The sequence below is a fragment of the Ornithorhynchus anatinus genome, chromosome X3 (assembly GCF_004115215.2).
Source record: "Ornithorhynchus anatinus isolate Pmale09 chromosome X3, mOrnAna1.pri.v4, whole genome shotgun sequence".
Classification (NCBI taxonomy): Eukaryota; Metazoa; Chordata; class Mammalia; order Monotremata; family Ornithorhynchidae; genus Ornithorhynchus; species Ornithorhynchus anatinus.
The window spans coordinates 2,028,882-2,051,009 of NC_041751.1; the positions used below are offsets into that span (position 1 = coordinate 2,028,882).

The 22,128-nt window shown below is 65.8% G+C and overlaps 1 protein-coding gene across 1 annotated transcript in view; it reads left to right on the top strand.

Annotated features, from left to right (window-relative positions):
- Positions 1–20,305, top strand: part of GABBR2 (gamma-aminobutyric acid type B receptor subunit 2) — a 211,613-nt gene extending 191,308 nt beyond the window's left edge. The window contains 6 exon segments of the mRNA XM_029053600.2: positions 9,612–9,722; positions 12,253–12,477; positions 14,332–14,514; positions 17,365–17,479; positions 18,939–19,056; positions 20,054–20,305. Coding sequence (XP_028909433.1) covers positions 9,612–9,722; positions 12,253–12,477; positions 14,332–14,514; positions 17,365–17,479; positions 18,939–19,056; positions 20,054–20,222 — 921 coding nt within the window. The 3' untranslated portion in view covers positions 20,223–20,305.
- Positions 20,306–22,128: the final 1,823 nt, after the last annotated feature.

Here is a 22,128-nt window from a genome sequence, read left to right on the forward strand (position 1 = left end):
AGTGATTCATTCATTCGGTAGTATTCCTCGAGCGCCCGCTGGGTGCGGGACGCTGTACTAAGTGCCTGGGAGAGTATAATATAACAGACAGACAGACGCATTCCCCGCCCCAAACGAGCTTACGGTCCAGAGGGAGACACAGACGTTGATATATATGAATACTGACGATCACAGCATCCTGTGACTGCTCTCTTCTCTCGCCGCCTTTCAGTCATTGAAGTTATCGTCTTTTTTAGTCTCTTGATTGCCTGGGCCGTATCCCGGACTCGCCCGGGTTCTTGAGAAGGAAATACGAGATGGGGGTTTTGTTTTTTTTTTTGTATCCCATAATTGAGGCAGTGTTAGGTGCGTGTGCCAAGTTAGGAGGAGGAGGAGGAGGAGGGTCGGGATGCAGTAACGTGGGCGGGGACCGGCTTGAGCCTCGTTTCTTCTTTGAAAAGGTCAGCGGTGGGGAGAGGAAGAAGAGAAGGGAGAAGGGGGGAGCGCAGAGCTCACTGTCGGCGGGCAGCCTGTGTTTTATATTGTTCTTTCCAAGCGCTTAACGCAGCGCTCGATAAGTTCGATCGACCGATCGGGGGAGCTTATTGTAATTGCTCTAATTTTGGAAGAGTGCGGGAGAAACTAAGAGACGCAGTCTCACTTGACCTCTTTCCTTCCTCTTCTTTTCCCTTCCTTCCCCCGGCCATTTCTCCTTCCCCCCTCGTTTTCCTCCCGCCTCCCTCTCGTGACCCCTTTAGACCGTAAGCTCGTCGCGGGCAGGGATCGTGTCTGCTTATCGTTATGCCCTCCCTAAGCGCTCGCCCAGTGCTCCGCACCCAGTCAAGCGCTCAGTAGATACCATCGACCGACTGACGGACCCACGCGATAGCCCCGCCCCCGTCGCGGCGTTTGAGAAAGTTAGGGAGAAAGCGGCGCACGGCCGCCGGTAAATAACGGTCATCCTTCTGTGAGCGCACGTGGGACGTGGTCAGGGAGAGACCAGATGGATCGTTGTATCTCGTAAGGCCGCTCCTTCCGAGCGCTTTCTCACCGCCGCCTGCTCGAATAGGTCCACAGGCAGTTGGTCTCTGCGGGCGCTCGAGGCGGGAGAGGACCGAGGCCCACGGCCTCCCGGCGGTTTTCCACCGAAATAAAGTGACGTGACGGAGACGGGGAAAAATAGGGAAAAGAAGCCTGGCCTCCAGGTGCCTCGGAGAAGCAGCGCGGCTCAGTGGAAAGAGCCCGGGTTTGGGAGTCGGGGGCCGCGGCTTCGAATCCCGGCTCTGCCGCCTGGCAGCCGTGTGACCGTGGGCGAGTCCCTTCGCTCCTCTGGGCCTCGGTCACCTCATCCGTCAAATGGGGATCGACCGTGAGCCTCACGCGGGACGACCCGATGACCCCGTGTCTACCCCGGTGCTTAGAACGGTGCCCCGCACGCAGTAAGCGCTTAACAAATAGCAACGTGATTATCATCGGTGTCTCGAGCCTTTAAAGCAAGTTCCCTCTTCCTCCCTTCCCAAGCCCATCTCTCCCGTCTTGGCTCCCCGCCGTGTTTCCGGAGGCTGCGGAAGGGGAGGGGTCGGGAGGGGGTCCCTCCGGACCCCGGAGAGGGAAGCCCACCCCCCTCGGTCCCAGATAGAAAGAGGTCACTGGGCCAACTGGCCCCGCTTGGTGATTCCCGATTTCGGAATGGGATCCGGCGAATAGAAGCCGTCCTGGGAACGGAGTGGCCGCCGCTGTCAACGAGCGGGGTCGGCCCGCCGCCAAGCAGCAGGGCGTGGCGGATGGGGGACGGGCCCGGGAGCCGGAAGGTCGTGGGTTTTAATCCCGGCTCGGCCGCTCGTCTGCTCCGTGACCTGGAGCGTGGCGCGGTGGCTCGGGAGTCAAGAGGTCATGGGTTCGGATGCCGGCTCCGCCGCTTGTCCGCTGTGTGACTCAGGGCGGGTCACTTCACTTCTCTGGGCCTCGGCGACCTCATCTGTAGAATGGGGATTAAGACCGTGAGCCTCACGTGGGACGGCCTGATGACCCCGTATCGACTTAGAACCGCGCCCCGCACATAGTAAGCGCTTAAATACCAACGTGATTATTCTCCGGGCCTCGGTGACCTCATCTGGAAAATGGGGACCGAGACCGTGAGCCCCACATGGGATAGGGGCTGCGTCCGACCCAACTGACTTGTATCCACCCTAGTGCCTAGTACGGTGCCCGGCATACGGTGAGCGCTCAGCAAATATACTTATCGTTGTTGTTGTTTTGGTCCCAGCTCCACCACTGGTCTGCGGCGCGACCTTGGGCTTCACTTCTCTGGGCCTCGGTCAGCTCATCTTTAAAATGGGGCTTGAGAGTCTGAACCCCACACGGGACGGGGACTGTGTCCAACCCGCCTGTCTCGGGCCTATTCCGGCGCTTAGAGCAGTGCCCGGCTATAGTAAGCGCTTAACGAATACCGTAATTATCATCGTCGTCGTCGTCCTCAAGGGAGCGCGGGGCCTCGGGGAGAAGGCAGGCGTACCGTCGAAGCCCTGTAGACCGTAACTCACTGGGGGCCGGGAATGTGTTCATTACAGCGCACTCTCCCAAGCGCTTAGCACAGCGCTGTGGACACAGTAAGCGCTCAGTAAGTACGACTGACTGACAGAAGAGGCTGTGTGGTGTCTTGGCTTGGCTCTGGGAGGGCACTAATGACAAGAATTGCAGAGAGATATGAAAAATTCTTTGAGTTTTCTGTGCTGTCCTTATTTTCCCTCCTCTTGTCAGCGACGAGGCGATCAAAGATTTCAGCTTTCAGTGACAAGCAGATGTAGTAAATCCAGCTGTATCAACTATAACAGTAATAACAATAATAATCACAAAACAACTGTGGTATTGGTTAAACGCTGTTTGCCGATCCCCTACCAAGTGCCGAGGTAGAGACTAGATAATCTGGTCCCACACGGAGCTCCCGTTCTAAGCGGGAGGAAAAGCGGTGTCGAACCAGCATTCTGCAGATAAGGGAACCGAGGCCCAGAGAAGTGAAGTGACTCGCCCAAGGTCACACAGCAGACAAGTGGCAGGGCTGGGATCAGAACCCAGGTCCTCCGACTCCCAGGCCCGGGCTCTTTCCAGTAGGCCGCGCTGCTTTCCGACATCAAATCGCTTTACTTCTCTGGGCCTCAGTTTCCTCGTCTGGAAAATGGGGATCGAGACCGTGAGCCCCCCGTGGGAGAGGGACTTCGCCCAACCCGATTTGCTTGTATCCACCCCAGCGCTTAGCCCGGTGCCTGGCGCGCGGTAAGCGCTTAACAAATACCGTAATTAGTATCGTCGTCGTCGTCGTCATCAGAACTGCCAACCGAATGGGTGTCTGAAGCCAGGGGGCCTGGGTTCGAGTCCTGGCTTCATCACTGACCCCGAGCCTCAGGTTCCCGAGCGGTCGATCCATAAGTGGTATTTTTTGAGCGTTTACCAGGCGCGGAGCACTGTGCTAAGCGCTTGAGAGAGTACAGTATAACGGACTCGACAGGCACGTTCCCTTGCCCACGGCGAATCCTCATTCTCTTTACCGCTACTGCTCTTGTCCGTCTCCCCCGATCAGACCGTGCGCCCGTCAGAGAGCGGGGACCGTCTCCATCCGTTACCGATTTGTCCATTCCAAGCGCTCAGCACAGTGCTCCGCACGTAGTAAGCGCTCCGTAAATACTAGCGGACGAATGAATCTGTCACCGCGCCGGCCGTCTCCTCGGGGATGGCGTGAGAAGAGAGTGAGGTAAATCACTTCAGGAGCGCTTACGGGGAGATAAAAGCACCGTTATCGATTTAAACTGCAAGGATTCCAGGCGGGGTTTCTCTGGCATCGGCGACGGGAGATTCGCCGCGGTCCCGGACCGGGTCCTAGGGGACCCTCGAACCCCCCCCCCCCCCCGACCTGAGTTTCCGAAGGGGCTCCCCTCGCCTTTTTGCAAAGAGCAGTCTCCGGGCCGCTCTGCAGCCGGGCGGGAACAGGGATCGCCCCGGAGTGCCGTTCGGTTCCGGAAAACGACCGTGGACGCATAGATTCAACCGGTTGTATTGACTGAGCGCTCACTCCGTGCGGGGCACCGTACCAGCCGCCTGGAAGGCACAGGTCGGCAACGGACAGAGACGGTCCCCGCCCCACGACGGGCTCACGGTCTGGAAAGACGCCTCTCCCCACCTTCTTCTCCCCGGCGGTCCTCCCGGGCCAGGTCGGGGGGGTCGGCAGAAGCCGCCTCCCCTCTCCGAGGGGTGAAGTCCCAAACCGGCGTCGGGGTGACGGAGGGCCGCCGGTTTCGGCTCACCTCCGGAAAGGACGGATATTCTGACGGAAGGGCTCCCGAGGCCTTCGGAGCCGGACCCCCTAGCCGTCTAGGTCATCTCGTGGGAAGCGGCGTCGTTCGGGGGGAAGAGCCCCGGGCTTGGGAGTCGGGGGTCGTGGGTTCGAATCCCGGCTCGGCCACTCAGCCGGGCGACTGAGGGCAAGTCGCTTCTCCGGGCCTCGGTGACCCCCATCTGTCAAACGGGGATGAAGACCGGGAGCCTGACGGGGGACCCCGACCCCCCCCCCCCCCGATGACCCCCGTATCTCCCCCAGCGCTTAGAACGGTGCTCTGCACGTAGTGAGCGCTCGACAGACGCCGACGTTTTTATTACTGGGTAGATGGATGAGACCCATCTCGGCGGGGCCCCGATTACAGGGGGATAAAAACGGGAAACTTCAACAGTCCAAACCGTCCCTAGATCCAGAAGGGTGGTCAGGCCGGGCCGGGCCAGATTAAGAGGTCGGAACGAGCGCGTCGACGTCGGAACGAAACCGATCGGAGGCCCCGTCCGCCGGGCTGGCGGCGGTAGCTCGGTCCCGTGAACGCTTCATTGGAATAACGACCTGAGAGCCGACGGCTACGGAAACAGCGAGGGAGGCCTACGCCGCGGTCATTTTCCGGGCCTCCTCCGTCGTGGAAGTGACACCGAGGAGGATGAGAACCGAAATGAGATAACCTATCCCTGCCTGAAAATAAAACGGGCCCCCTCACTTTTTGCTCCGAATAGGCGGAGCTCTAAGTGTGGTGCCGGAATGTCTTTACGCCAAATAATCAGAGAACAGGAGAGTGCAGACGCGGAACCCGAAAAAAACCCCAACAACCCCAAAACCCTGTGTTTAAAAGAAAGGGCCTCAACGGTGTGCGAAACTGATTTGGACAGCCGGGTTTAAAAAAAAAAAAAATCTAGACACCGAACCGTGTGTAGCTTCTGAAGTACAACGCCGCCGTGGTGGTGCGGTCGAAAACTAGGCTTGGTCGAACCGTTATTCTGAAAGCCCAGCTCGGGCACCTTGGGGTTGAAGGATATTGGGGCACGAGGCTGTTCTCCGAACCCTCACTGTCCCGAATCTCAAAATTCCTTGAGATTCGCCCGCGGTCCAAGGAATCGGACCGGGAGATCCTTGGGCCCGCTGGAGTAGAAGATGTTTCACGAAGGTTCCCTTAACTCCAGGACACCGACGAGAAGGAAGTCCTCGGACGACGACGAGGGCGTTTATCAAGTACTTACCGCGTGCCCGGCACCGCGCTAAGCAGCGGGGTAGATATAAGATAATCAGATCGGCCGTAGTTCCCGTCCGGGGATCTAAACCCACGGCCCACGAGTCCCACGTGGGACGGGGACCAGTGTCCGCTCTGATTTTGTACGCATCCGCTATTTATTCATCCGTATTAATGTCCGTCTCCCACGCTGGGCTGGAAGCCCACCGGGGACAGGGAGTGTGTCTGCCATCCCTGTTACGCGGCGCTCCCCTTAGTACGGCGCTCTGCGCACGGTGAGCACGCAGCAGCCGTGATTGGCGGGGGCTAGGGAGGACAGGAAATTGGGGAAACTGAGGCACGGCGAGGTTAAGGGACTCGGCCACGGTCAGGCAGCAGGCTAGTTGCCAGACGCTGCCCGAAGGATGGCCGCTTCTGGGCGGAGGGCGGTTGGGGGGACGGAACGGCCCACGGGCAGGAGAACCCGACGCCCGGCGACTCTGGGGGGCTACGGGGGGGGGGGGGGGGGGCGGCGGCGCCGGGGAGAGCGGGGTCCTGCGGTCCGGGTCTGCTACCGGGACGGGCTCCGAGGGTCGGGGAAAGTCGGGGGGAGGCAATGATGATGTTGGTACGCGTTAAGCGCCTACTGTGTGCCGAGCACCGTTCTAAGCGCCGGGGGAGATACGGGGTCATCGGGTCGGCCCCCGTGAGGCTCCCGGTCTTCATCCCCGTTTTCCAGATGAGGTCACCGAGGCCCGGGGAAGCGACTTGCCCACGGTCACGCAGCTGACGAGGGGCGGAGCCGGGATCCGGACCCGTGACCTCCGACCCCCCCCACCCCCCCCCCACCCCCGGCCCGGGCCCTTTCCACTGAGCCGAGAGACGCGCTGCCCCTCAGAGGTCGCGCCGGGCTTCCCGGTAGCCGGAGAGGGTGGGAAATCGAAAGCCGCTCTTGTCTCTCCTCGCATCCGCCCCGGTGATTAGTACGGTGCTTTGGCATCTAGTAAGTGCCCAGCGAATGCCTGGATTCCGATCGCCGTGACGGAGGACGGATATCATTCGCCAAATTCCGCTGGGTAACGTCGGAAGACCGACGTGTCCGTCCCAAGCGCTCGGCACAGTGCTCGGCTCGTGGTGAGCGCTCGGTAAACACCGCTGAACGCACGAAGCCCCGGAACAGACGGAAGATGATGTGTCTTCCCCCGGCGGACAGCCAGCTGACGCGGTCCATCCGTCGTATTTATCGGGCGCTTACGGTGTGCCGAACGCCGTACTGAGCGCTTGGGAAGCAGCGCGGCCTCGCGGCCCGGGAGTCGGAGGGAGCCGGGTCCTGATCCCGGCTCGGCCACCCGTCTGCCGTGCGGCCTCGGGCAAGTCGCTTCTCTTCTCTGGGCCTCGGTCGCCTCACCTGTGAAATGGAGATTGAGACCGTGAGCCCCCGCGGGGGACGGCCCGATGGCTCGTGCCCCCCCCGGCCCGGCGCTCGGAACGGCGCTTGGCACACGGTAGGCTCACCGCGTCCCCCTCGGGCTGGAAGGATGCGACGCGGCAACAGCGAACTGCCAGCTCTGCGTCCGACCGACGCGGGTCGGGGGGGACGCGATCGATTATCCCCGGGAGCCGCCGAGAGATAAGGACGTTCACAGGGAGGAGGGCGGCGGGACTCCGCAGATCGCGTCTGACGGCAGGTGATCCGGCCGTTGCCACGGGAACTACCTCGGATGGAACGGCAGGCCGGGATGCCGACAGCCCCCCCGAGGCCCAGATCCAGGGCGATGTCCCGGAGCGTTGAGGCCGAACCCGCTCGTCCCTCCGGTCGCCCGGGCGGGCGGAAGCTAAGGCTTCGGATAACCGCGCCGCGCGTTAAGGGCTTAACCTCCGTGCCCGCTGCCCCGCCCCCGCAAGCGGACGGGTCGGACGCGGTCCCCGTCCCGCGTGGGGCTCGCGGCCTCGGGCCCCATTTGACCGATGGGGTCACCGAGGCCCGGAGAAGGGGAGCGACCGTCCCGAGGTCACACGGCAGAGCGGCGGGGGAGCCGGAATCAGCGCCCGTGACCTTCCGACTCCCGGGCCCTTCCGTCCGCTGCCGTCTCCCCCTCTGGAAGCTTGGCGTGGGCCGGGAATGTGTCCGCTTACCGTTTTATTGGGCGCCCCCGGGGGCTCGGTACAGTGGCCTGCAAGCGCTCGGTGAATTTGATGGAATTGAAGGAATGAATGAAAGAGACCCGGGGGGCGGGGGGGGGGGGAGGGGGAGAGAAAAATAATAATGACGACGGTATCTGTTAAGCACCTGCTAGGTGCCGAGCGCTGTTCTGAGCGCCGGGTTAGATCCGAGGTCATCGGGTTGTCTCACCCGGGGCTCCCAGTCTTAATCCCCATTTTACAGATGAGGTCCATGAGGCCCAGGGAAGTGGATCGCCCGAGGTCACACCGCAGACAAGTGGCGGGACAGGGATTAGAACCCACGTCCTCTGACTCCGAAGCCTGTGCGCTTGCCACTGTGCCACACTGCGAAAGAAGGAAGGGCAGGGCAGGGCAGGGCAGGGCAGGGCAGGGAAGGGAAGGGAAGGGCAGGGAAGGGAAGGGAAGGGAAGGGAAGGGAAGGGAAGGGAGGAAGGAAACGGAAGGAAAAGGAAGGGAGGAAGGTAAAAGGAAGGAAGGAGGGAAGAAGAAAGAAAGAAGGAGAAAGAAAGGAGAAAGGAAGGAGGAATGAAGGAAGGAAACAGAAGGAAGAAAGAAGGGAAGAAACAAAGAAGGGAAGACAAAGGGAAGGAAGGAAAGAAAAAGAAAGGGAAGGAGGAAGCAAAGAAAGGAAGAAAGAAAAAGAAGAAGAGAAGAAGGAAGGAAAGGAAAGAAAAAAGAAAGGGAAGGAGGAAGGAAAGAAAGAAAAGGAAGAAAAGAAAAGAAGGGAGGGAGGGAGGGAGAGTGAGAGAGTGAGAAAGAGAGCGAGTGACAAAGAAAGAGAGAAAGAGAGAGAGAGAGGAAGAGAGAGGAAGAGAGAGGAAGAGAGAGGAAGAGAGAGGAAGAGAAGGAAGGAAGGAAGGAAGGAAGGAAGGAAGGAAGGAAGGAAGGAAGGAAGGAAGGAAGGAAGGAAGGAAGGAAGGAAGGAAGGAAGGAAGGAAGGAAGGAAGGAAGGAAGGAAGGGCGGGCCAGGGCAAGAAAAAGTGGAGGAAATTGCGTGCGGAGTCAGCAGCCCAGGGCTGGCGGGCAGCGCCGTGAGGCTCCTGCAGAGGTGGGCGCCGGCCTCCCGTCAGCTCCGAGATCCGCCCGCCCGCCCGCCGGCCCCGACCCACCCCGACCCACCCGACCCGACCCGCCCCGCCGCCAGAGGCCCGTCGCCACGGCCCCTCTGCCGAGAGAAATGCCCAAAAGGCCTAGGTGGGCGTGGCAGATGCCGGGATATCTTCCGAGCCTCCGTTTGTTCAGCCGGCTCGGGCTCCGGATGCGGGGAAAAGACCGATTCCGTGCCGACGAGGGGAGGAGATCCCGCAGACGGCTGAGCCTCCCGTCCCAAAACGCTCTCCTCTCCCGGGGGCCCGGAGTCCTCGCCGGAACAGATGACCGCGGCGTTGGCCGAGCGCCGGGGCGGATCCGAGAGGCGGCGGGGCTCGGCGGCAAGAGCCCGGGCCCGGGAGGAGTCGGGGTCACGGGCCCGCGTCCCCGGCTCGGCCGCCGGTCGGCTGCGCGACCCCGGGCGCGCCACCCCGCTTCTCGGGGCCTCCGCGACCTCGTCGGTGAAACGGGGACGGAGACCGTGAGCCCCGCGTGGGTCCGCCCCGGCGCTCAGAACGGTGCCCGGCACGTAGTGGGCGCCTAACGGACGCCAACGCTGTCGCGGGCCGATCGCCCGGGGCCCGCGCGCCAAGTAGGAAGGGGCGCGGCCGTCAGATCCCCGGGGGGCGGGGGGGCCGGAGAAGCCGGGCGACCGGACCGAGGTCGCCCGGCGGGCGAGTGGCGGAGCCGGGATCGGAACCCGGGTCCCGTGACGCCCGGGCCCTTTCCGCGAGGCCCCGCGCCGGCATCGCCGCGTGCCCGGGGGCGGGGGGACGCGGCCCGTCTCCGCGGCCCGCGCGCCGACCGACCGTCGGGCGCGTCTCCGTTTTCTCCCCTCTGCAGCCGGACCCCGCCGGGAGAGATATTTCCATCCGTCCCATTCTGGAGCACTGTGAGAACACGCACATGACCATCTGGCTGGGCATCGTCTACGCCTACAAAGGGCTTCTCATGGTAGGCCCGGCGGGCCGGCGCAGCCGCGTGGCGCCCCGGGGACGGACGTCGGAGGGGCCGGGGGGGGGAGGGGGACGGGTCGGGGGGTGCCGCCTTCCAGTCGGCTGGGGGTCGGAGTCCGAGAGTCAGAAGGGGCCCGGCCGCCTCTCTGAGAAAGAGTCGGTATTTGTTGAGCGCTTTCTACGTGCAGGGCGCCGTTCGAAGCGCCGGGGTGGAGACGGGCTCATCGGGTCGTGCGTGTCCCCCCCGAGGCTCCCGGTCTTCATCCCCGTTTTCCGGATGAGGTCACCGAGGCCCCGGGAGGCGAAGCGACTCGCCCGCGGCGAGCGGCCGGGCCGGGGTTCGAACCCGTGACCTCCGACTCCCGGGCCCGGGCTCCTGCCGCCGAGCCAGCGCCGCCGCTCCGCGGGCGCTCAGTACGCCGCAGGCGCTCGGCGACTCCGCCCCGATTCGCGGAGGGACGCAGAGGGGCAGAGGGAGCGGCGGAGTTAGAAGCGGCGCGGCTCGGTAGAAAGGGCCCGGACCCGGGAGTCGGAGGTCACGCGTTGGAACCCCGGCTCTGCCGCTCGGCGGCCGGGCGGCCGCGGGCGAGTCGCTTCGCCTCCCGGGGCCTCGGTCCCCTCATCCGGAAAACGGGGATGAACCGCGAGCCTCACGCGGGACGACCCGATGACCCTGTCTCTCCCCCGGCGCTTAGAACGGCGCTCTGCGCGGAGGAAGCGCTTAACCGCTACCGACGTCGTCATTATTAGTGGAAAGAGCCCGGGCGTGGGAGCCGGGGGGCGTGGGTTCCGGTCCCGGCGCTGCCCATCGCCCGCTTTGTGCCCCGAACCTCTCCGTGCCTCCGTTTCTCCTCTTCTCCCTCCTGCTCAGACCGTGGGCGGCCTGCGGGACGGGGACTGGGTCCAACCTAATTGAGTCGCCTCCGCCCCGGCGCCCGGTACGGTGCCTGACACGGAGTGAGGGCTCAGCAGATACCGTCATCTCCCCCGGCGCTTAGAACAGTGCTCCGCGCACAGTGAGCGCTCAACAAATACCGACGTCATTATCGTCGTCGTCGTCATTAGGAAAGATGAAATCGGAAATGCCGCCCCGGCGGAAGCCGACTCAGCCGGACCCTACCGGGGCTCAGGTCGGGGATCCGCAGGATGCGCGAGATCCCGGGGGGCTGGGACCTCGCCGCGGGCGGGGAACGTAGTGGTAGACCGTCCTCTCCCGAGCGCCCAGCGCGGTGCTCTGCGCGGAGTAAACGCTCCATAAATACCACCGACCGACCGACGGACGGACTGTTCCGGGGAGGGCTGTCTTTCCCGGGGGGGGGGGGGGGGGGGGCGGGGTCGTCCGTTGTGCCGGCGGTCCCGGCTGACGCGATTTGGGTTTGGACGGAGATGGAATCCCGGATCCTTCTCCTCGGCCCACGCGGGGAATTCCGGGGGCGGACACCCGCCCGGCCCGGACGCTTCCGATCGGCCGGGAGGCGCTCGCTCTCCGTCCCGAGACCGGAACTCCCGGGGGATGGACGACGGAGCCCGGTTCCCGGTCTCGATCTAAACCACGAGGAGATTCCTGTTGGTTGGTTCGTTCAGTAGTATTCATTGAGCGCCTACCCTGTGCAGAGCACTGTACTGAGCGCTTGGAACGGACGAGTCGGCCGCAGACGGGGACGGTCCCCGCCGTCCGACGGGCGCGCGGTCGGATGGTCCGCCTGTCCGCCATCCACGGGACGATACTTACGATTACACATGATCGATATCACGCGTGCGATATGACGTCGCCGTGAACCGCCCGAGGCCACGCAGCGGATCGGTGGCGGGTCCCGAATCGGAACCCGACGAGTGACGTCCGCTTTCAGTGACGACGGCGGTATCTGTAAAGCGCTCACACCGTTCCGAGCGCTGGGGTAGATACGGGGTGACGAGGCGGTCCCCCCGTGGGGCCCCCGGGCTCCGTCCCCATTTGACGGACGAGGTCGCCGAGGCCCGGAGGAGTGAAGGAACCCGCCCCAAGTCCCACAGCCGACGAGCGGCGGCGCCGGGAGCGGAACCCGCGGCCTCCGGCCCCCCCCCAAGCCCCGTGGCTCTTATGGATAGGATGATTACGGTATCGGTCAAGCGCTCGCGACGCGCAGGGCGCCGTCTTTAACGTTACCGCGAACCGCCCGAGGCCACCCGGCGGATCGGTGGCAGATCCGGAACGAGACCCCGACCCCCCCGGGCCCGCGGGAAGTACCGCGCCGAGGTCCGGATGGGATGCGGTCCGAGTAGGAGGGAGAACGGGCATCGAATCCCCGTTTTCCATACGAGGGAAGGGGGGGGGGGGGGGGACGTCGAGTGGCCCGCCTACGGTCCCACGCCGGGTTCGACCCCGGCTCCTCGGCCTCCCGGGCCCGCGGGCTGTGCGGGATCTGACGTCCGGGGCCGGGGGGGGGGGGGCCGGGCCCCTCTGCCCGTCAGCCGTTCCGCCGTCCTCCCGCCCCGTCACCCGGGCACGGCCAGCAGTCACAGTCTGCCTTTTCTGTTCCCCGTTTCAGCTGTTCGGTTGTTTCTTAGCCTGGGAGACGAGAAACGTGAGCATCCCCGCCCTGAACGACAGCAAGTACATCGGGATGAGCGTGTACAACGTGGGGATCATGTGCATCATCGGGGCGGCCGTATCCTTCCTCACCCGGGATCAGCCCAACGTTCAGTTCTGCATCGTAGCCCTGGTCATTATATTCTGCAGCACCATTACCCTCTGCCTCGTCTTCATGCCGAAGGTAGGAGCCCGCACTCGCGGAACTTCCTCTCCCTCTCTGTTTCTCGGTGCCGGCACCCGTCGGGACGGCCGTTACGCGTCAGACGGCGTCCTCGCCGCCGGGCCGGGTCCGGGCTGATCGGTCGGGACGCCCCCCGGTCCGAGTAGGAGGGAAGACGGATAGCCGATCCCCGTTTTAAGTCGAGGGAGCCGAGGCACGGAGGAGCCGAGCGACTCGCCCCGGGTCACGTGGAAGGCGATCGGCTGGAGCCGGGATCTGAACCCCGGGCCTCCGACTCCTGGATCCGGGCTCTTTTCGCCGGGCCTCGCCGCTTCTCGTGGGGGCTTCATCGTCCCGTCCGGTCCTCTCCGGGGGAGTGGAGCCGGTTTCCCAGATCAGTCCGGCGGGGGGGATTCGCCGAGCGGTCGGCTGCGGGCAGAGCGCCCTGTCGCGGAGCGGCGCGGCTCGGTGGGGAGAGCCCGGGCTTGGGGGTCGGAGGTCGTGGGTTCCGATCCCGGCTGTGCCGCCCGGCAGCTGCGTGACCGCGGGCGGGTGGCTTCGCTTCCCTGGGCCTCGGTGACCTCGTCGGGAAAATGGGGGGGGTGGGGGGGGTGGAGACCGGGAGCCTCACGGGGGGTCTCTCCCCCGGCGCGCGGAACGGCGCCCGGCGCGTAGTGAGCGCTTAACGGATGCCGACGTTACTGTTACGTTAAGTGGTTGAAAGAGGACAGTATAATAGAGCGGGTGGACACGTTCCCTGCCCGCAGTGAGCTTACGGCCTAGAGGGGGAGAACAGATATCGAATCCCCATTTTAGTCAGTCGGTCGTATTTATCGAGGACCCGCTGCGCGCAGAGCGCTGTACCGAGCCCTTGGGAGAGTAGGATACGACGGTAAAACAGGCCGATGGGATCGATCGGACCGCGGGCCCGTGGAAGGGCGGGGACCGTCCCTGTCTGCTACCCACCTGTCCGTTGCGAGCGCTTAGTCCAGTGCTCTGCACATAGTGGGCGCCCAGGAAACACCACCGAACGAGTAAGACGGACACCTTCCCCGCCCGAGGCACGGGAAAGGCAAGTGACTTGCCCAGGGTCACGCGACAGACAAGTGGCAGACTTGGGATTCGAACCCACCCCCTCCGACCCTCAGGTCCGGGCCCTTTCTACTGGGCCACGCCGAATCAAAGAAATCCGGGCTCCCGCCTGACCGGGGGCGTCAATTGGCGAGTTTCTCGACGGCCGTACCTGGGGTTCTTTACCGTTAGCTCGCTATCCGGCGGAGGAGGAGGAGGGAGGTGGGAAGGAGGGGGTGGGGAAGAGGAAGGAATAAGATAGGCCCGGGACCGTCGGCACGGGACCGGGTGAGTTAATCGGGTCCCGGGGCGTGTGTGGGAGGTGCTGGAGCACTGCCGGCTTTGCTCGGGCGAAGCCGCTCGGATGAACGAGGCGCCCCGCGGTACGGTTCGAAGCCCCCGTAGACTCTTCTCCGACTCGTAGGTGGCTGCCTCCCCCGACCGACCGCACGTCCCTCCAGGTCGGGGATCGCGCGCGCTGATCCCGTTGCGCCGTGCCCTTCGCGGCCGGCTCGTCCTCCGGACCGTGAGCCCGTGGCGGGCCGGGGACGCGCCGGTCCGCTCTCGTATCGCACCCTCCCCGGCGCTCGGCGCGGCGCTCGATAAATACAACCGGACGGACGGACGGGCGGGCGGGCGGAAGTACCCGGCGCATCGTAAGCGTTCGATAGATACGCCGATCGATGGCTCGATGCCTCTCGGCGGTGAGTTGGACGGGAGCAGGGAGTTGAGCCGGATGAAACCGTCAGCCAGGGCCCACGCGGGGTTTCCTCTCGCTCAGCTTTTCCCGTCTCGCCCTCCCAGCTCATCACGCTGAGGACGAACCCGGACGCAGCCACGCAGAACCGGCGCTTCCAGTTCACTCAGAACCAGAAGAAAGAAGACTCCAAGACATCGACCTCCGTCACCAGCGTCAACCAAGCCAGCACGTCGCGCCTCGAAGGGCTCCAGTCGGAGAACCATCGCCTCAGGATGAAGATCACGGAGGTGGGTGCGGGATCGGGTCCCGAGAGACGCGCAAGGAGGGCATCCTCCCCCGCCCCGGGCCCGCGCCCCGGTTTTCCGGGCCGGACCCCCCCCCCCCTCTCTCCCGCTCTCTCCCTCTCCCCCCGGGTCCCTGAGAACTGCGAGGTTAGGAAGCTGTGGGAGACCAGGCCCCGGGGCCCGCCGGGCCGCCGGCCGCGACGGCGACCGCCGCCTCCCTCGGCCCGCGCCCCGACAGCCCTCCGCCGGAAGGGATGGAAATGAGGTGGGCCGGGGCTGGGGGTCCTCGAGGAGGTGGGGCGGGCATCCGAGTCTGGGGTTGTTCGACCTCATTCTCCCCCCGCGAGCCTCACCTCACCTTCCACGGCCTCTCCTGGCCCCGGCTCCCGAGACCCGGCTGCCCCGAAGCGGACAGGCGGACCCCCGCCCTGAAGGACGGCCATTCGTTCACCCAGTAGTATTTATTGAGCGCTTACTGGGGGCGGAGCACTGGACCGGGCGCTCGGAACGGACGGACGGGCAACGGATCGAGACGGTCCCTGCCCCTCTGAGGGGCTTCCGGTCCGATCGGGGGAGACGGGCGGACGAGAACGGCGGCGGGAGACAGAGTCGGGGGGAAGAGCGGCTCGCAAGAACGGTGGCGGATGAACGGAATCGGGGGGATGGGCGTCTCCTTAAAGAAAATAAATAGGGCGATGAAGAGCCACACGGTCGAGCGGACGAGGACGGTGCCGAGGGGGCGGGACGGGAGAGGGGGAGGAGGAGAGGGAAGGCCGTGGAGGGCAGCCGTGACCTTGGGCCCCCGCGGACCGGGGAGGAGGCCGCTCCCTCCCTCGGCCCTGGGCCGGGTCCGGGACAAGGCGGCCTCCGAGGGCGGGGAGGACGTTAGCCCGAGGTTCCCGGGAGAGGACGAGCCCCCGGCGTCCTCTGACAGGAATATTCTTCGCCCTGTGCCGAAGAGGTTTCGCTCCAGGCGCTTTCGGTCCAGCCGCAGCTGTCCGACGGTCAAGTAAAATCGCAGAGCGCGTCACCGGGGCACACGTGGAATCCGCGTTTGGCACAGCCGGCGTTCTGGCGGGAGAGAGGAGCGTGCGACCGGATGGGGAAACCTCACCCAGCGGGCGGTCAGAACGCATCGTGTTCCCTCGGGGGGTCGGGCAGCCGAAAATCGGAGCAGGTTCCCCGAGGCGTGGGGAAATTCAGGGACGGGTCGGCCGTGGCGGGTCGCGCGAGGAAGAGTCGGGGGGGGGGGGGGTTGGACGTCCAGGACAGCGACCCGACAACGGTTCCTCGAAGGGGACCGGGGGATCCCGGGCCGGATGGACCGGGGGATCCCGGGCCGGATGGACCGGGGGACCGTTCCAGAGTCGCGCGGAGTCTCATTTTTTTTTTTACTGTTGTCATTTTACGGTGTTATCGGGCACTTCGGCGAGCCCTGGGGTAGACGCAGGCCGATCAGGTTGGACGCAGTCCGTGTCCCACGTAGGGCTCGCGGTCTCGGTCCCCATTTTACAGTCGAGATAACCGAGGCCCAGAGGCGCTCTGTCTGAGGTCACGCAGCAGACGAGTGGCGGGGCCGGGATTAGAATCCGGTCGTCTTGACTCCCGGGCCCCTGCTCTATCCACCGGGCCACGTGGCCTCTCTAGCCTTCCGTTCTTCTTTTCTAATTCAGCCGACGGTATTTAGTGAGCGCTTACTCCGCGCAGAGCACCGGACTAAGCGCTCGCAACGGACAGCTCGGCCACGGAGAGGGACGGTCCCCGCCCGGCGACGGGCTCGCCGTCTCATCGGGGGAGGCGGACGGACAAAACCGGGACGACACGATCACGATAAACAGAATCGAGGGGACGGACGCCCCATTAACAAAATAAGTAGGTCAGGGCAACCGGTCAGAGCATCCAGTGAGCGCTTCCCGGGGGCAGACCGCCGGACCCAACGCCGGGGAGACTGCAGTGCGGTGGGCTCGGTGGACGCGATCCCGCCCACGAGGAGCTTCCCGTCCGGCCGGGGAAAGCGACCGTAAAAGATACCACGGGGAGGGCGAAGGAGCAGATTCGAAGGATAGTTGGGGAGGTCAGGTGGACAGCAAAGGGATCGGGGGCCGTGGGCCTGGGTAAGGAAGGGAGGGACGGTAGGGTGGGGAGGTGAGAAGTCAGGGAAGGCTTCCTGGAAGAGAGAGATGGTGTCGGCAGGGCTTCGAGGACGGGGAGAGCGGCGGGGTCAAGGGTGAGAGAGATGGGATCGAGGCACGCCGAGTAGGTTCGGTAGCCTTTACCGAGCGTCCCAGCCGCTCGGAACGGGCCGGTCGGTAACGGATGGGGGCGTCCCTACCCACCGACGGGCTCACGGTCTAATCCGGGGAGACGGACGGACGAGAACGGTGGCGATAAACGGAATCGAGGGGATGAACGCCTCCCCGAAACGGCAGCAGACGGGGTTGGCGTCACGGCATCCGTCGGGCTCTTGCCGGGCGCCGGGTCAGATACGGGCTCATCGGGTCGGATGCGGTCCCATTCTCCATTTGCAAAGGAGGCAACCGAGGCACGGAGAGGGCGGCGTGACGGGCGCAGGCGCACACGGCCGACAGAGCGACCGAGCCGGGATCGGAGGCCGGGTCCTCCGGACCGCCGGGCCCGGGCTCCTTCCCACTCGGCCTCGCCGTCAGGGGCCGGGCCGTCCCGGGAGGGGAGTGGGGCGAGGTGGGAGGGCGAGAGGTCCGGAGCCGGCGGAGGGGGGTTTTCGTCGGATGCGCGGGCGGGCCCGTCCGGAACCGTACGGGGAGACCCTCTTCCTCGGATCGGGGAAGGCTGTCGGTCGCTAGCCCCTGGCTCTTGACCGCTCCTCTCTTCCAGCTGGACAAGGATTTAGAAGAAGTGACCATGCAGCTGCAGGACACTCCGGAGAAGACCGCCTACGGAAAGCAAAACCACTATCAGGATCTCAACGATATCCTCGGCATCCGAAGCGGTAAGAGGCCGAGGCCGAGGAGGAGCAGAGGCCGCAATGGGCGGCGTTGGAGCCGCCCTCCCTCAACGTCCGCCCTCCCGAGGACATTCCTTCCTTCACTCGTTCGGTCCTATTTATCGAGCGCCCTAAGCGCTCGGGAGAGTACCGTGCCTCGGTGAATAGACGCATCCCCCGCCCGCAGAGAGTTCGCCGTCTAGCACGGGGGGGGGGGGCGGAGACGGACGTGAATGGGGATGAAGAAATCATAGATAGGCACATAAGCGCCGGGAGCGGGGAGGAACAACGGGAGCAAGTCGGGGCGACGCGCGGAAGGGGGGGCGGGGGGGGGGGGGGGCCCAGCGGAAGCCGGTCACCCCGGTCAGGCCGGCGGAGCGTCCCCCGGAATGTCCAGCGTCGTCTGCCGAAGCCCCGTGGGGGCTGCCGACGATGACGTCAGAGCACCGTGCCGAGCGCCGGGGGGCGGGGGGGGGGGGATACGGGGGTCATCGGGTCGTCCCACGCGGGGCCCGCGGTGCATCCCCATTTTACAGATGAGGGAACTGAGGCCCAGAGAAGTGAAGGGACCCGCCCACGGTCACACAGCCGACGGCGATAACGTAACCGTCGTGATCACAGAGGCGGCGTTTGGGCGCCCGCTATACGCAAAGCGCTCCACCGAGCACCGGGGTGGAGAGGATCCAAGCGGCTCGGTCGATCGGCGGTCCGTATTTACGGAGCGCTCGCCGCGGGCGGAGCGCCGTACCGTACGACAGCCGCGTCCCCTGCCCGCGAGGAGCCGGGCCCGGCGCCCGCGCGGGAGCCGTGGTTTCCAGGGGCCGGGGTGCGCCGGCGAATCGGGCCTTCCCTCCCTGCTTCGAATAACAACAGTGACGACGACGGTATCTGGCGGGCGCTCGCTCGCTACGTGCCGAGCTCCCTCCGGAGCGCCGGGGTAAACACGGGGCCGTCAGGTCGTCCCACGTGGGGCTCCCAGGCTTCGTCCCCATTTTGCAGAGCAGAGGAGGTACCCGAGGCACGCGGCTTGCCCAGAGTCCCGCAGCCGACGGTAACGACGCGGGTGTCGGTTAAGCGCTCGCTGTGCGCGGAGCGCCGTCCTAAGCGCCGGGGGGAGCCGCGGGGGCGCTCCCGGTCTCCGTCCCCATTTTACGGACGAGGGAACCGAGGCGCCGAGGGGCCGAGGGACCGGTCGCGCGGCTGACGGGAGGCGGGGGCCGGGATTCGAGCCCGTGATCCCCACCCCCCCCCCCCCCCGACTCCCGAGCCCGGGCTCTTCCCACCGAGCCGCGCCGCCTCCCCGTCCGGCGACGGCCGGGACGGTTCGGGACCCGACCACGGCGACGGATGCCGCAGGCCCGACCGACGGGAACGCGGGCAACTGGCTGCTGCGTCCGTTCCCGAGGATCCGTGCGTTCGATTTCTGTCCGTTCATTTTTTCTCTTCCTACCGTCCCGCCATTCAGACGGCGAACAGGCCATCCTGAAAAACCACCTCAGCCGAAACCCTCCGCCCGAATGGACCCCGGGCGAACCCCCGCGGACGAGCGGAGGCCCCGTAGAAGACATCAACTCTCCCGAACAGTGAGTCCTTTCTGGGGAAAACCCAGCCTCGGGGGGCCACCGGCGCGGCCTTCCCCCGGCGAGGATGGGGTCGGCCGGCGCTCTGGTCGACCGCGCCCTTTTCGGGCTCCGGGCCCCGAAATTCTCCCCGGCCGACTGCCGCCGACCGCCGGGCGGCGGGAAAGAGCCGGGGCGGTTCGGGCTCTCCCGGGGCGCCGGGGACCGGCCGAGTCCGTGGAGGCCCCCGGGGAAGAGCTCCGGGACCGAGGCCCGTGAGCCGCCCGGGCGGGGCGGGGCGGAACGGGGGGGGTGGGTGGGAAGACCGGGGAGCCGGCTGGGCGGAGCGCTGTCCCGAGCGCCTGGGAGAGTTCCCCGCCGTGAGGGTGAACGGACACGTTTTCCGCCCACGGCGAGCTGACGGTCTAGAAGGGGCCCGAGGGGGGGGGTCAGGGTATTCCGCCCTTTGGAGGAACGGGAGTCGGCGAAGCCGGGTTTCCTCTGGGCCGTCTGGTTCCTCGGAGCCCCCGGCCCCCGCTCGCTCCTGGGCCGTTCTGTCGGTCGTCCGCCCGCCCGTCTGACTCTCCTCTCCTCTCTCCCCTCCTCCTTCCTCTCTCCTCCTTCCTCTCTCCTCCTTCCTCTCTCCTCCTTCCTCTCTCCTCCTTCCTCTCTCCTCTCCCTCTCTCCTCTCCCTCTCTCCTCTCCTCTCTTTTCCTCTCTCCTCTCCCCTTCTCTTTCCTCTCCTTTCCTCTCCTCCTTTCTCTCTCCTCTCCTCTCTTCTCTCCTCTCCCCTCTCCTCTCCCCTCTCCTCTCTCCTCCTCTCTTTCCTCTCTTCTCTTCTCTCTTTCCTCTCCTTTCCCCTTCCTTCTCCTCTCCCCTCTCTCCTCTCCTCTCCTCTCTCCTTTCCTCTCCTCTCCCCTCCTCTTTCTTCTCCTTTCCCCTCCTCTCTTTTCTCTCTCCTCTCCCCTTTCCATTACCTCTCCTCTGCCCTCTCCCGTCCCCTCCCCTCTCCCGTCCCCAGCATCCAGCGACGGCTGTCCCTCCAGCTCCCCATCCTCCACCACGCCTACCTGCCGTCCATAGGCGGGGTGGATGCCAGCTGCGTCAGCCCGTGCGTCAGCCCCAGTGCCAGCCCCCGGCACGGACCCGTGCCGCCGCCGTCTTTCCGCGTGATGGTTTCGGGCCTGTAGGCCCGGGAATCCCGAGCTTCCGGCGCCGGCCCCGCCGACCCAGAACCCTGCTCCAAGAACGAACGTCTGCTCTTTCCGACGGAGACCCGGCCGCCGAGGCTCCCCACCGTAGCGCTTCCAGGGCGGAGGGCGCGATCGAGGGACACGGCGCCCGGGCCTCGCCTCCGGCCTTCCTCGCGGGGGTTCCCCGTCCTCACCGGGAGGAGGACCGGAACGGATCCCTTCCCAGACGGCCGCCGCCGGCCGCTATCGCAAACCCTCCGGGACGGGGAGAGGCCGCGCTCAAGTCGGCGAGCTCTATTACGCGGACTCGCGCTTCGGGCAACGCGGCGGCGGAGCTCCGCGCTGTTTATCGACCCGGGCGCGCCTCCTTTCGACGAGAGCGGCGTCGACCCGGGGCTTCCCCTTCGGGTAGTCCAGCTTCCCCGCTCTGGTCCGGTCCCCGAGGCGACACCCGACGCGGGGACGGGACATCTGAGATCCCGTCGCCCCGCAGCCCGGCCTCGAGCGGAACCCGGATCCCCTCCGGCTGCGAGCCGGCCCGGGCGATGGCCAGTGGTGCCGGTCCTCTCCGTCCCTCCGCCCCGCCCCCGTCCCGGAAGACCGCCCCGGGGCCGGGACCTCACCCGGACCGCGCGTCCGCACCCGCCCGAAACCCGAGACTAAACCGACTGGCATCTAGAACCCGGCCCCCGGGCGGGCCCCCGGCTCGGGAAGCCGAGGCGCGCCGGCGGGCCGCCCGCCGACCGTCCTTCTCGGCGCCACGCCGACACGGGCGGACGCGTTTCGGGGGACTCCCGGGGGGGGCCGGGGGCACGGCACCTCGCGGAGAGATCCCGCGGCGTTCCCAGGGGGTCCGTCCGTTGGCCGCTTGGGCCCCGTGCTTCCGTAAACCGTTTCGGCGGGGCCGGGCGGACCGCGGGCGGCGACCGAGCCCCCCTCCGGGACGTCCCTTCCGACCGCGGAGGAGGAGGAGGAGGAGGGGCGGCCGACCCCTCTCCGGATCCCCGAGGGTCCGTGGAGGCGGCCCCCGGGGCCTGGCCGACCCTAGAGGAGTCGTTTCCGAGACGTCGCCTGCGGCCCGGCCCCCGTCCCAAGTAGGAGGCGGCGTTCGGGGTCCCCGCCCGGAGGCGGCCGCGGTCCGCCGGAGCCCGAGGACGCGCGGGCGGACGAGGGGGACGCTCCCGCGCGGACCCCGACGGGATTCCGCCCGGAAAGACCCGGTCCCCTCCGTCCCCGTCGAGCGGCGGAGGGGGGCCGGGGTCCCCCGGGTCTCTCCCGCGGCCGACTCCCTCCCGGCGAGCCCCCGCACGTCCCCGGGCGGGTCGGCCCGACGGAGGAGGGCGGCGGCGGCGGCGGCGCCGAGCCGACGGCCGGCCACGTCGACCGGCCCGGGGAGGAGGCCCGCTCGGATCTTCCCGACGGAGCAGCCCGAAGTATATCCCGGAGCGGTGACGGGGGCTCCGTGGCTCTTCCGTCCAGAGAAGAAAGCCGCCGCGGTCTGAGTCTGTTTCGGGGAGGGCGGGAATCGTTCCTCGGTCTGAGCGCTAGAGCCCGCTTTGCTGCCGAACCGTACTCTCCGAGCGCCCGGCGGAGCGCCCGGCCCGGCGCCAGCGCTCGGTAGGTACGACCGGATGAATACCGTCCCTCGCTGAGCGTTTCCAATAATCGGTGCTTTCCGCATCTCCGCCGGGCCAGATTTAGTTTCGGAGAGAAAAGGACCGTTGTACATAGTGTATACACGCAAGAGAAATCTCTGTAGACCTATTACTCCAACATAGCAGGAGAAACGGAAAAGAATCGAAAGTATCGGGCCGTCGGAGGTGAGCGCGCGCGTCCCCGTGACTACCGACTGTACGGTCCCGTTAGGTTTCCACCACGCAGAACCTTCTCCGTCTTAACGAAT